Raw genomic sequence first — 14,550 nt, forward strand, 5'->3', positions numbered from 1 at the left:
TTTAAGGCCTGCTTAGAAAAACATTTACAAGTATGATTTCTGTTTCAGTCCTTTTTAAAGAGGTGATGTAGTACTTGACCTTAGAATATTAAAATAGATGAAACTAGGTAGAGATGGAGAGCTGAATTTGCTAGACTTTTTCTTTTTCAATTTCAGACTGCCTCAAGATTTTTTGTTGCTCATTGATTATAAGATGAGGCTGCTTGTCAGAGGATAGAAAGCAGTAAAACCCGTTTTGATAAGTGATTTACAAGTCTTCTCTTCCTTATCCTTAGGGTTGGAAACATTCTGTCTGCCAAGGCATCTAAAAAACAGTCTGGATTTGATTTAAATCATTTTGATTTGTTTTTAAATCTTTGATTTTTATCCACCCTGTTAAGAAAGGCTCTCCCCAACATATTTGGTATGTGGCCTAAACGGAACAAAGTTTTGGAAGATAGGTAGACTTCCACAGCAGCCAGGAGTTGTTATAATGGTCTGTTTGCCTCAGACCATTATACAGTAGGGCCATGGTATCTGTGGGGGATCAGTACCAAGCTCCCCCCCCCATTGTTGTCTTTTTCATCAAGTACAAATTCTTATGGGCAAATGTTGAATTACTTTTCTTTTTAAAAACCTGACAATCTGAGTCTTGAAACTCAATTTTTATCTTGATGGGGTCTATATAAAAGCTAAGCTGAAGTCTTCTCTCCTTTACTAACCTGCTGAAGACTGAAGGCAACCTCCATCTCCCCCACCCCATTTTGAATGAAACTCCACCCATCCCCACACAGTCCCTGTGCAGTGGGACAGAACCGTAGAGGGAATGTCGCTGAGGAAGGAGCTGGCTAGAAGTTAGGAAGGGGTGAGAGGTGGAAAATGTCTCCCAGGAGGCAGTTTGGCTTAAGGCTTTCACTCCTCCAGCCTTGCCAGCCAAGCCAGCTCTGAGTTTTACAACACTGCTCTGAAAGGAAGCTTCCTCATCTATAGAACCTAGTGTCTCATTCCCTGTAGTGGCCAGTTGCGATTTTCTGGATCCATTTCAGTCAGGTTTCAGGCCGGATTTTGGTACAGAGACTGCCTTGGTCGCCCTGTATGATGACCTTTGCCGGGAGAGAGACAGTGGGAGTGTGACCCTGTTGATACTCCTGGACCTCTCAGCGGCTTTCGACACCATCGACCATGGTGTCCTTCTGGATAGGCTGGCTGGGTTGGGAGTTGGGGGCACTGTTTTACGGTGGTTCCACTCCTTCCTGGCTGACCGTGTCCAGAGGGTGGTGCTGGGGGACAGTTGCTCTGCCCCATGGCATTCATGTCATGGGGTTCCTCAGGGCTCAATACTGTCCCCCATGCTGTTTAACACCTACATGAAACCACTGGGAGAGGTCATCAGGAGGTTTGGGCTGAGGAGTCAGCAATATGCTGATGACACTCAGCTCTACCTCTCGTTTTCCACCAATCCAGGTGAGGCGGTTTCTGTGCTGAACTCGTGTTTGGACCTGATAATGGACTGGATGAGGGTCAATAAATTGAAACTCAATCCAGACAAGGCGGAAGTGCTGTTAGTGGGTGCTTCGCCAGACAGGTTGGAGGGCCATCTCCCTGCCCTGAATGGGGTTACACTCCCCCTAAGGGACAGGGTCCGCAGCTTGGGGGTGCTCCTGGACCCCAGTCTAACACTGGAAGCCCAGGTGGACTCGGTGGCCAGGGGCGCCTTCCTCCAGCTGTGGAAACTATACCAGCTATGGCCCTACCTGGACGAGCGGAGTCTCATGACAGTTACACATGCACTGGTAACATCCCGTATAGATTACTGCAATGCGCTTTATGTGGGGTTGCCTTTGAAGACGGTCCGGCGACTGCAACTGGTCCAGAATTGAGCGGCGCGGCTGGTGAGTGGTGTGGCCGCCAGGGAACATATCAAGCCGATTCTGTATAAGTTACATTGGCTACCAGTTGCTGCCCGGGCCCAATTCAAAGTGCTTTTTTTGATATATAAAGCCCTAAACGGCTTGGGCCCTGGATACCTGAAGGACCGCCTCCTTCCATATGAGCCTACCCGGCAGTTAAGATCTAGCCAGGGGGCCCTTTTGAAAGAGCCGTCCCTCAAGGAGGTAAGAGGGATGGCTTGTAGACAAAGGGCCTTTTCGGCAGCTGCCCCAGACTATGGAATGCCCTCCCGACAGATTCGTCTGGCGCCGACACTGATGACATTTCGGCGCCAGGTCAAAACCTTCCTGTTCCAGAAGGCTTTTAACTGAAATAATATTAGCTGTGGGTCCGATGGCAATTTTATATATATTTTAATTGTATTTTAATTGTTGCATATCTTTGTTGTATTTTGGATGCTGTAAGCCGCCCAGAGACCTTTGGGTAGTGTGGGCGGCATATAAATTAAATAAATAAATAAAATAAAATAAATAAACTACATTTGATTATCCATAAATCTAGATATTTTCATTTAAAATGTTTAATATTTTCAGACTGGTTAACTGAATCAGAGGATATTGATCTAGTGGATATGGGAATCCTACTGTGTTATCGGTGATCGTAATCTGTGACTCTGGTTGTACAGTCTTAATGGTTTTTTGCATTAAACTTACTTTGTCTTTAAAACAGTTGTTTAGGTGTAGCTTAAGAATTTGTTTAGCATTCTCCCATGAGTATAGAAGGAATGCTTGCTTGGAGAATAAGGTTTGTGAAAGAGAACTGGCAAGGAATTTTCCTGTCCTTAGTTAGGTCTGCTTTACAGTCTCATTTGATCCCTGGAAAATTTCTTCAGTAAGTTGCTCATCCTCCTGAACAAGGTAGAATGGAGCATAAATGTTTGATTGGAAAAGTGAGAAATGCCCCCAAATCAGGCAAATGGAGCTTGGGTGAAGAGGTCTGCATTTCTAGGAAAGGCCAACCCAGTTCCAAGACTTGGCTCATGATGAGAAGGAATCATCATCATCACATGCTGTCAAATCAATTTTGACTTATGGTGACCCTTTCCAGGGTTTTCCAGGTAGAGAACACTCAAAAGTAGTTTACCATTCCCTTCTTCTGGGGGCATCCTCGGACTGTGCAGCTTGCCCAAGGCTACACAGGCTGGCAGTATCCACAGGAGGCACAGTGAGGAATCAAACTCCCAACCTCTGGCTCCATAGCCAGATACAGTGGGGTCTTGACTTGAGAACTTAATCCGTATTGGAAGGCGGTTCTCAAGTCAAAATGTTCTCAAGTCGAATCTGCATTTCCCATAGGAATGCATTGAAAACCATTTAATCCGTATCTGCTCTTTTCCGTTCATAGAAACTAATGGGAAGCTGCTATTCTGCCTTCGACCACTAGAGGGGGATATTTTGTTTCTTTTTTTCTTAGGTCAAGAAAGGTTAAGGGAAGGCAGGGAAAATACAGTCCAGGCAGTACCAGGCAGTCTGAAGACTCCCAATCCACTCTCTAAACACTGGGAGGAGTGAGGAAGCAGACAGGCACCCTTTTCACTGGCCAACAGTTAACTGAAAGTTCACTTTTTGCACTTTCCCTGTCTCCCACGTGGGTTTTTTTCAGTTCTTAACTCAAATCTAAGTACTTAAGTCAAGTCAATATTTTCCTAAGAGAGCGGTTCTTAAGTCAAAATGTTCTTAACTCAAGCCGTTCTTAAGTCAAGACCCCACTGTACCTAACTCATTGAACTACCCAGCCAGGTCAGTGATGAGGAATATACCCTATTTTTTGCACCATAAGACGCACTTTTTTCCCACAAAACAGGGGGGGTGGAAAGTCGGTGTGTCTTATGGAGCGAAGAAAACAGATTATATTTTCCTGTTTTCTTTTCCTAAAAAATTAGTGCGTCTTATGGAAAGGTGCGTCTTATGGAGCAAAAAATACGGTAAGTGTCTTAACTGAAGCCCGGGTGTTCTTGGACTGTATCTACCAGAAAGCACAGCTGGTGGTGAAAGCTTCTTGGAATTTCAGTCTTAAGAATGCCTGGGTTACCCAAGGTTGGGAACCACTGTCTTAGAACACTATAAGTTGATTCTTAGTGTAGTCAACAACAAGTAAACTTTGTTTGAAATCCAAAGGATGTTGTAACTTTTGAGTAGGCTCGTTGAATCAATGGAATTTGCAGAGGAGTTGACTCATCAGATTCCCCACTCATTCAGTGAGCTTACTCTGGTTTGAGTTCTACCTTTATTTATTGTTTGGGCCATCTGGATTTGAATTGAAAGAAAACTGTTCTTAGCAATCCAGTATGGTATTTCAAATGTAGTATTTCCACTGTGATTTCAGAAGTACACATGTAAAAGATATGAAGCATTGTTCTTAGCACAGGAACAAAAACCTTTATTTTTATAAAAAATGTTCCCATCAAAGTCTTATTGATCTTTATGTATTGAAAATGATATTTATATAATGGAATATGAAGTATCTGACTTTCCCTGACTAGAACTGTTTGTTGTAGGTGAAGGCACTGAAAGAGAAGATTGAATCAGAAAAAGGGAAAGATGCATTTCCAGTAGCTGGCCAAAAATTAATATATGCAGGTAATGATGTACATGTGAAAACTATTGTTTACATATCTTGTATTTATAAATACTTGTGGAAAGCTTTGTTGAACACTTGGTTTAGAAGAATTATACATGGGCTTGTCCCTGCTCTGTTCTACTGTTAGTGTTACAGACTTGTAGGTTTGTGACTAGACAACTTGCACACAATTTGTCTAGTATGAAAAACAGGAATGGTTTGTGTTGTGTACTAAGTATGTCATGCAATACAGAAAACACGCCCAAGTTTTCAGTTTTTATATGTAGGCCTTATGTTTGCAATGAAAAGGTTGAAAATGAAGGGCAAACCTGCAGGCTTTTGGTAGCCTTGTTATTCAGTTACTTCTCAAAATGGCACACATGGACCATCTTGAAGACTTGTTTTGCATTTAAACATATTGCATCATTTTAAAAAACAGTGAACAGTATAAATAAAATATTTGCATCCCATCATAAAACAAAAATGAAAACACTAATTGGACCAGTGTTGTAGATGTTGTGGCTATTCAACCTCACTAGTGTTTTCTGAATGTAAATACTATGATAGGGGAATTTATTTCTAACTATATAATGGTTGTGTGACATACTGGGAAGCACCTGTATAGAAACACATGTGCTAGCTATACAAAATTATTTACTGAAGTAAATTCTGTTTTAGCACCAGAGTATGTGTAGTGCAGACAGCTGACATGTGTAATAAAATTAGCCAGCAAGTGCCATTTTGAAATCATATCTGTTTTCACAAAACTGGCTAAAATGCATGCTAATAATGCATGGTTCAGCCGATGGTTATGTTGGTTTTGTGTAATAGATCAGTTCAGTTAGGCAAGTCAATTAGAAATTGGGCTGCAAACCACCAGTGCACATGTTAGTGAAATACAGTAGGAGATGGAATTTAAGAATGGACAATTAGAGAGAAATCAATAATTAGTTGTAGTGTAAAATTGGATATCATACAGCATGTACCTTTGTAGTGTGCTCCTGTCTTTGCATGGGGATCCTAGTTGCTCCAGTAGCCCAGCAAATAGGAGTTTGTGTATAAGTACTTTTCTGGTGGTTGCAGGTAACTCTCCCATGCAAGCTTTCATGTGACTGTGATATGTTTTTTCATTTGCTACATTTAAACACTGCCGATCTAGTGGCAAGCCCCTTCTCTGGGCAATTTGCAACAGTTAAAACACCCCACCCACCCACCATAAATGAAGACAAACAAATAATAATAAGAGAAACCCCCAGAGGTGACAGTAGCATTTAGTATTTTCAACTCTGGTATCCTAGATCACAGGACATAATTATGGCTCTTTGGCAGATTTGAACCTGTAGATTTCTGGATAGAGTAAAAATATAATTTGCCATGTGTTTGTAATAACATTAAATGCTAAGGGAAGCTAACATAATATAAAATGCTTGTCTAATTTCCCAGGTAAAATTCTTAATGATGATACTGCTCTTAAAGAATACAAAATCGATGAAAAGAACTTTGTGGTGGTTATGGTGACAAAAGTAAGTTACTGTTCACAATATTTACCCTGAGGTGTTCAAACTATAGTAATTTTTCCTTGCAGCTCTACCACAGCATATAAAATATTGAAACATACGCTGTAAGAAAATTTGGAGAAATTACTCTCAAAGCAGTGTATGCATGGAGCAACGATGATCCTCTTTCACATATATGAAGAAATAATCCCCTAAATTTGATTTGAATGTTTGACCTTGTAATTCTTGGAACCTTTCTATCTATAAATCTTTTGAAATGTGTCATTTAGAAATCATATATATTTTCATGGAATTGATTAAAAATGCATGCTGATGCATTATTTTGCCATTGCTGTAACATTCATAATTATCTGAAAGTCTATTAAGCATGATTTCACATGTACATATAGATGTCTTCCATTTTTCAGATGGAAGTGGTATGGGTGGACAGTTGATATAACTGTAAATAGCCTTTTTTGGGGGAGCAGATTCAATACATGTTATAACTGGTTGCCTTATAAAATAGTATTCTGGTTTTTAAATTGTGGCACAGCATGTTGAAAAACTGCCATAAGGTCAAAAATAACGTGACAGAAATACAGCAGTTACTGCTCATACAGGTTCAATGTGCATAGATCTTGCTGTTTAATCAGCAACAAACCTTAATCATTCACCATCTAAGAAAGAAAATATCAAATAATTTTATAGATTGCAATGAGATAAACACTGGACTAGACTGTATTAACTCTTATCTGCCTGAACATCTGCATAATCGTCAGTTCAGCAAGTTAGGTAAATAAAGTTTTAATGAATTGGCTTTCAAACATCCTAATGTGAAAAGCCAAAAAACTTGGGGGGGATTATTATTAGGTTGCTCTTTGTCTATATAGAACTGTAGGCAAGATTTTCCTTTGCATCTTTTACATTTAGATGTATTAATCTCCACAAGTTTGTCCAGGAATAACTGTACAGTATTAAAGATTCTGAATCATGTGTAGAGATGGTCACATACCTCAATTCAGAGATTTGTGCTGGTTCCCTTCCCCTACCTCCCCAGCAGGAACCAACACATGCTCCTCTCCTCCTGTTCTTCATTTGTTTGACCAGTCTCCAGCAGGAGCATGGGCTTCCCTTCCCTCCCTCCTTGGCTGATTGTCTACTCAGACGAGACAGGACAGGGAAACCCATGCTCCTGCTGCAGCCTGGTAGAACAACCAAAGAGGAGGCAGAGAAGAGTGTGTTCTGACTGGTGAATGGGTCATTGGCTGGAGAGATGGGGAAAGGGAATGCATAGCATCTGTGGTGCCATGCATGCAAACCTCCGAATTGATTTCATGCCCATATCCATCTTCTTCACATGCACCCATTTAATACATGATCCCGGTTAGATCTCTTGACCCTGGCTATCTCTATGTATGGGGTTGGGAGTTTGCTGTGAAATGCATCCTGCATGCATTCAGCAGCATGATGTAGTGCAGGTTTGAGAGTGGTGGACAAGTTGCCTTTCAGGGAAGCTTATTTGCCACCATTGATTCTTCACATTGAGAACTTGATAAACATGCAGGAAGACAGAGAGGTTGTATTATCAACAGTCCTACTTTGATGTGGCTTATATTACTTTATTCTAGAATTAACTGTATGCAAGGGTGCTTTAAACATGTTGGAAGGAAGACTGTCAAACCTGTAGTGATAACAAGTATGTTCATGATAGGGTGAAACTTTTTTAGATATATTGTAGAAGTCATCTTCATGTTATAGTCACTAACTTTAAGTAATCTATAGGCTCAACTTCCTACAGGGGGAAATGACATACATGGAATGGGTTGTCCCTTCTATTCTCCTTGATAGATATGAGCTGATAAAGTGACTTATTTGAGCTGCTGGTTCCCTCTAGTGGTGAGGACAATCCAGGGCTCCAATTCATTTCTTATCTCCCTTTTGACAAGAAACTTGTTCCTTGTTCCTTCACTCACTTCTCTCCTTTGCCTATTGAAAGAAAAAAAAAACTTCAGCTTTTGTTCTTCTTTCCTTTTATCAGTTCATTCCTTCTGCATGGCTCCTGTATCCTGTCTGCTAGTACATCATACCAGGAAGATAGCCTGGTTTTTTCAGTGGATTCACTGACCACATGAGGCATTTAGCAGTTGAATCCAAGGTGGAGTTTTGGTCTGCTGCCAAGGGAGAATGGGAGCAGTTTCAAGGGGGAATGGGAGAAGTGGAGAAAGTATGCTGCCTCTAGAGCAGCCATTGTCAACAGGAACCTTATGGCCCCCTTGGGGGGGGGGCAGGCAAATTTGAAGGGTGTCACTGACAGGAAACAGTTCTTCACATACCTCCTTATACACATACTGCCTATATTTCTTTCACATTGTATTTATCACCCTCCCCCCCAGAAAGGCTGAGGATCGCTGCTCTAGAGCCTGCTCTCTTTAGGTCAGGAGGTTTTATGATCTGCCAGATCTGGTCTCTTAATCGATTGCAAGTACTGCTGGTGGATAACCCATCATAGCTCTGGTCTATTCTGCTTGCACTACAGATGGATCATATGCTCTACAAAAGTAGGATGGCAGAAAGGTTGATTTGGCCCTTTAAAAGTTTATTGAATCTCTTTCCACTGCCATTAAATCTTCCACAGGAGCTGGTGTCATGGTGAAGGCGGCATTCTTTCAATCTCAGCCTCAAAGTGAGGCTGAGATAGATCTTGAACAAGGATCTGAGTGTTTCTCAGGGATCTGATGCCAGCCTACATGCCATCCAGTTTAGTGCTAGATTACAGATGGCTGCTGTTCCAGTCTATAGATACATAAAGCTCAAACACTTGCAGGTGGATGCCAGGGTAGAGGATAAGCTTTGCTCCCTTTGGGGTTTCGAAACTGTCTGATGAATCTTACAGAGTCAGTTATGAAAGATAAACAGAGGGCATTTCTGTGCCTTCAAAGGCCCAAGACAAAAAGTGTGTTCCTTTTGTAGCTCAATACATCAATTTAAACTAAGGGACTTTAGAGGAGTTAAAGCCCAGTAAGTGAGCATGGACAGTCTAGGTGACTTGCTCAGGGTTGCCTAAAATCTCCAGTCACAGAACAGTCAAAACAGAAGTTAGGCTGATGCCAGGCCTCTACTTTCCAGAACCTGGATATAGTCCACCATAGACAAATGGGTGTTGAGCACAGTCATGGAGAGATGCAAAATATAGTTCACAAGGTAATCTCCTCCTCCTCCTCACTTTGTTCCCTACTCAATTGTTCAGTAACAAGGATTACTCAAAGCAAGTTGTCTCAATAATGTTAGCATCCTGTAGGGAATCCACCAATAAGATCTGTGTATGTCCTTGAGAGCCTTCCATCACTGTTACACTAGAAGGAGGTGACAGGCATGGAGAACCTTGGTTTCTGATATTTTGGATTTTCTGCAGAAAAGCATGGAAAAGGCTATCACTACCAGTATTTTAAAGAGTCATGTAGTATTGTCACTAGGGTGCTCTGTTGGAAATTTTACCATTGAGCAAGGCCTTGCCCTTGTGCATACAGAAGGCATCAACAGGTTTCTTTGAAAAGTTTTTCTAAGCTTTTCTCTGCCTGATGTAGGTTCTCTTTCTGAGACCTCCATACCATCTTCAAAGCTCTTACCGGGGTACTTTCTGAAACTCTTAAAACACTTGTCCTGGAAGGTACTTTTCAGGACTGCAGTTACATCTGCTAAAAAGTTTTACAAACTTGGTGCTGTTTGAGCCAGATCAGAGTTCTGTGTACTTCAGAGTCAGTGGTCCACATCTGGATCTCTTGTTTGTACCGAAAGTCATTTCCACCTTTCATCAGGCTCAGGAGGTTATCTTCCCTTCCTTTTCTTCCAAGCCCCTGTAAGGGAGTTGTTATCGGTGCCTCTGGCAAGGTATCTGCCTTAGTCCTACACCTCCCCTGAAAGATTGGGTGGAGAAGCTGCTCTGAGGACTGAAGGAGACAAGGAGGAGGGAAGTGCAGGTGTCTACAGGGAGGAAGGTGATGAGTGGCAAGAGGTGGGTGCATAAGGAGGATTAAAGGAGAGCAAAGAGGAAGGCTGGAGTCCTTCAGGATCTGGGACACCCGACAAGGTGTAGGCAGAAAAGGAAGAGACGTAGGGGTCAGAATCAGAGGAGCTGACCCCATCCTGTGTGCTGTGGCAGAGCTGACCTGGGAGACAAAGAACAATCTTTGGCAGGTGTCCTCAAGCAGTTTCGCAGTGTTCAGAGGTAGATGCTGGGGACAAGGGATTTTATCCACTCCAGTTTCAGAGCCCGGTGTGCCGGTGTTGAGAGTCAGGCATCAGGGAAGAGGGTTGGCACATACTAGCTGTGGGTCTGATGGCAATTTTTCTTTTGTATGTATTTTAATTGTTCTAAATTGTATTGTATTTTAATTGTTGTAAGCCGCCCAGAGACCATTGGGTAGTGTGGGCGGCATATAAATTAATTAAATAAATAAATATGCCAGCACCAGAGCAGACTTCTGCCTGCAGCTCCCTAGCACTCAGGTTGGCCAGATGGACCTGAGGCACTCACCCATATGAAGCTGAAGTGCTGGCAGCACAAGCAACACCAAGAGAGAAGGAATAAAAAAATTGAGAGGACAGCTGTCGCTTAAAGCCATCTGCCTCTACCGACCATCATTAAAAGGCTCCAAACCCAGTCCCAGGCATTGTCCTTTGTCTCCCAGATCAGGTGATCTCAGTGATGGGAAAGGAGGCCAGTACTGGACAGCTGCCAAGGGACAACTGCTAAGAACTGAGTTCCCTGGAATCCAGGAGGACAGTGACTGGGAGCCAATTGAATTATTGGCAGAAGACCACACCCCTGGCCACTGGTTCAGCTGGAGGTGGCAGCACTCGCAGTCCCACATACCTTTAGAAAAAGAGTGGCCATGGATGTCCAGAGAGCCATAAAGATTTCCCTGAATTTTGCCTGAAGGTGCTTTAGGTTTTTTGATTCTCTGTTGATTCCAAGCGGTATATCTGTGCACTCAAAGTATGGCCTCTTCAGCAGCCTGTGGTACTCGGGCTCCTGTCTTGGATGTTTGTAGGACCACCACCATTTGTGAGGCATTATGGGCTGGACTATGTTTTGTCTGCAGAGGCATTATTGAGGCACAGAATCCTCCAGCAGGTGGTTCCCCATTGGGGAGTAGCTTAGGCAATAGACATGGATCTTGGCCAGTGGTGCTTGAGACCCACTCAGGGATTGTAAATCCCATTGCAAAGGTTACATTGGTACTTACCATGAGACAGGTGTTTGATACTTGGTGGGTGTGGGTGGAGACATCCTTTCCTATCCTTGACAGTACTAGATGCTGTTGGGGTTCTTTGGATTGAGTTGGGCCATAGGGAGAAGTAGTGGCTGTCCTTCTACCACAACATTCTCTATTTATTCTGTGTTCTTCTCATTCAATATCAAGTCGAGGCTTGGAGACAAGTTCTGAAGCCCTGGATTGTCCTCACTGCTAGAGGGGGGCAGCAGCTAAAAATGGCTGGTTGTCATTTCCTGCCTATCAGGGTGAGTGGAAGGAGCAACCCCTTGCAAGGATTTCTTTCTTTGTATAAAAGAATTGTTTCATGGTGAGTACTAATGTTACTTTTTCCATGGTAGTGAAGACCTTTCATTTAAATTTGCTACAACCCTACTCAAGAATGGTACTACCCAACAGAAGTAATTCAGAGGAATTTAAAGCAGCATATGTGTGCTGGATGTCTTCCCTATGAGCCCTGAGTTGTGTGAAAAGAGGTGATTGTTACTATTAACTAGGGCAGTTATAATACTATAACTTTAAAAGTAAAAGACTGTTTGAATATTTCAGTTACTTAGACCTCTTCCTCTTTGTAGCCCAAAACAGCAGCTGCTCCATCTCCATCCCCAACTACAACTCAGCAGTCAAATGATACTACCACTACTGTTAGTTCTTCTACAGTAACTGCTGCAGCTCCAAAACCAGCACCCGTTCCAGCACCTGTTCCAGTTTCAACACCTGCACCAGCTGCTCCCACACCAGCTGTAGTGGCTAGTGAACCTGCACCTGTAAGTGCCACTGTAGAAGAGAAATCTGCAGATAAGCCAGAAGAGACACCAGTTGCCACCAGCCCATCCTCTACAGACAGGTATGAGCAGATAGTTGGGGACTAAAGTCTTCCTGCTTCTGATGACTAAATTTACCTTTTGGTTTTGTCAGAGGACCCAGACTTTCAGTATGCAAAAACAGAAATTACGTTACTTCCCTGTTGCATATAAAGACTCTCTGTATAATTTTGTTAAAACAAAAAGATAATGTAAAAATGCCCAGCGTGGGCACCAAGGTTGCCTCTAAGACGCGTGAACTTCCCCGCCCTCTGCACAGCAGCCCCTTTGATTCTAGTTGTGATGAACTCGCTGTGTGTGCTGGGGGAGAAGTTGTGCGAAAGAGAGGTGGAGCCCCATCCAGCAGGGCTGAAAATTTGGGCACATTCTAGTGTTCAATTCGTATAATGTGATGTTGTAGTTACAGAGTCTATTGGTTCTTTTTGAGCGTTAATTATTGGCAACTTGCAACTCTTCAAAGTGTTGAGCATGTTCTGAAATAATTTAACACACTGCTGTCACTTTTCTAGTACCAACCAATAGTCATTTTTGCCATCTATTTCTCAGCCAGTCACCTTTTATTAAATAGTTTACTAGAATGCAATTTAAGCCAGTAAATGTATATATTTGTGAGTTATTTTTTGTTTAAACGCTCTCAGAATCCTTCAGCCAACATGGCTACTGGCTGTACTAGCTGGGAGATTCAGAGAGTTGTAATCCAGACAAAACAAATGATTAAAAAACCTTTTAAACTCTAATCAGAAGTCAGTAGACAAATAAATGCATTATTTGTATCCTAAATGTGTAATTTGTGTCAATGAGTCTTATTCTTAAAACAGTGATTGAATTCTTGTTGTAAGCAACTGAACCAGAGCTGAGGATTTTTGATAGTTTAATATGTATCTCCCATGGATTCCCTGGATGTTTGGACTGTCCTCTTTATATTTTTAGTACATTGTTTAGCAGTTGTTTTATGAGGAATTTTTTAATAGTAATGCCATTTGTAACTCTAAAATAACACAAAAATCTGTAAGATGGGTACATCTGCTGACTGTTTTTGTTTTGTAACAGCACAACAGGTGATACATCACGATCAAATCTCTTTGAAGATGCTACAAGTGCACTTGGTATGTATTTTCTGATATCAGCTTAAATAGGTTTTATTGTGAAAGTCAAGAAGATGCATGTTTCTGTTTGTCTTTTGACACTAGTGTCATCATTCAATAAGCATAACTCTTTAAAATATTGCTTTTAACAAGTGTTCTCTTTACTATGGCAACAGTTTAAGGTAACTGTCAAAGCTTCTAGCAAGCTTTGCTTATACATTTTCTTGGTTTCTCCAGTCTGCCTTTGAATTGCGATTGGAGGATAGTGTTAAAGAATCTTTCATACTTCATGAGCAGTTTATATTATTTGGAGTAAATTGCTCATAGAGGGCAGAATAGTCTCCTTGAATTTCAGATCAGTTCATGTCATGCCCTACCTATTGAACTCTATTGAATCTCAGCAGTCAAAACCTCCGTTCTTCAAGACTAGTTGTCTTGCAGGAGTTTATGAAAGTCTTGTTGGCTTTCCTTCCTCAAACTTTAATATATGCCATTTCTCTGAATGTTATTATCAGAGAAAAAGTTTACTATTTTTTTAGAACACGGATCACTTATAAAAATTAGAGGAAGAAATACAAGTAATTGTGCAGATGATACCAAATTAGTAGCAGAAAATAACAGTGATTTCAGACAAATTCTAAGCAAGCTTAAAGAAAGTGCAAAAGCAGAATTACAGTTGAACATTTAAGAAGAGAAAATAATGACTACCATATAAACATAGTTGTTGACAATGGAGAAATTGAAATAGTTAAAAAAAAATTATATCTCAGCTGAATCATTAGTCCAAATGGAGACTCTAGCCAAGAAGTCAGAACAGCGAGATTTGGAAAGGCAGCTATGAAACAACTAGAAAAGATACTCAAGTGTAAGGATGTTCTGCTAAAGGCTAGGACCATCCATACTGAGACATTGTTTCACATGATTGTGAAACTAGGGCAGTGAAGAAAGCAGACCAGGGGGGGAAAATCACCTCATTCAAAATGTAATGTTGGAGGAGAGCAACTTTTACTCACTAAAATAACTAAACTGGGACTATTGTGTTTTGGGTATACTGTAGTAAGATTTCCTGGAAATTATAGAAAAGTGAAAATCAGAACACGTCTTGAGTTATACAATAAAGGAAGCCATGGCTTTTAATTTGCAGGAACTGAGCAAAGCTGTTACTGCAAGGACTTTTTCGAAGTCAATAATTCCTGAGGTCTTCATACATCAGAAGCAGCTTAATGGCACGTAATATGTGCCACTTCATTTACTGCAGGCTTCATTGTTGAGTAATACTGAAACTTTCCGTACTGATGGGTTTAGTACAGTGGTGCCTCGCTTGACGATGTTAATTCGTTCCAGAGAAATCGCTGTAGAGCAAAAACATTGTCAAACGAAAATT

The 14,550-nt window shown here is 41.5% G+C and overlaps 1 protein-coding gene across 5 annotated transcripts in view; it reads left to right on the forward strand.

Moving 5' to 3' along the window:
• The window catches only part of RAD23B (RAD23 nucleotide excision repair protein B), a 42,617-nt gene that overhangs the window by 13,329 nt on the left and 14,738 nt on the right, over positions 1 to 14,550 (forward strand). For all 5 annotated transcript variants that reach the window (XM_020805036.3, XM_072991993.2, XM_078384855.1 and 2 more), the window contains 4 exons: positions 4,427 to 4,508; positions 5,932 to 6,011; positions 11,833 to 12,104; positions 13,132 to 13,187. In XM_020805036.3, the coding sequence (XP_020660695.2) occupies positions 4,427 to 4,508; positions 5,932 to 6,011; positions 11,833 to 12,104; positions 13,132 to 13,187 (490 nt within the window). The remainder of the gene's footprint in view (positions 1 to 4,426; positions 4,509 to 5,931; positions 6,012 to 11,832; positions 12,105 to 13,131; positions 13,188 to 14,550) is intronic.

Source organism: Pogona vitticeps, chromosome 2 (genome assembly GCF_051106095.1).
Source record: "Pogona vitticeps strain Pit_001003342236 chromosome 2, PviZW2.1, whole genome shotgun sequence".
In the NCBI taxonomy this organism is placed as follows: Eukaryota; Metazoa; Chordata; class Lepidosauria; order Squamata; family Agamidae; genus Pogona; species Pogona vitticeps.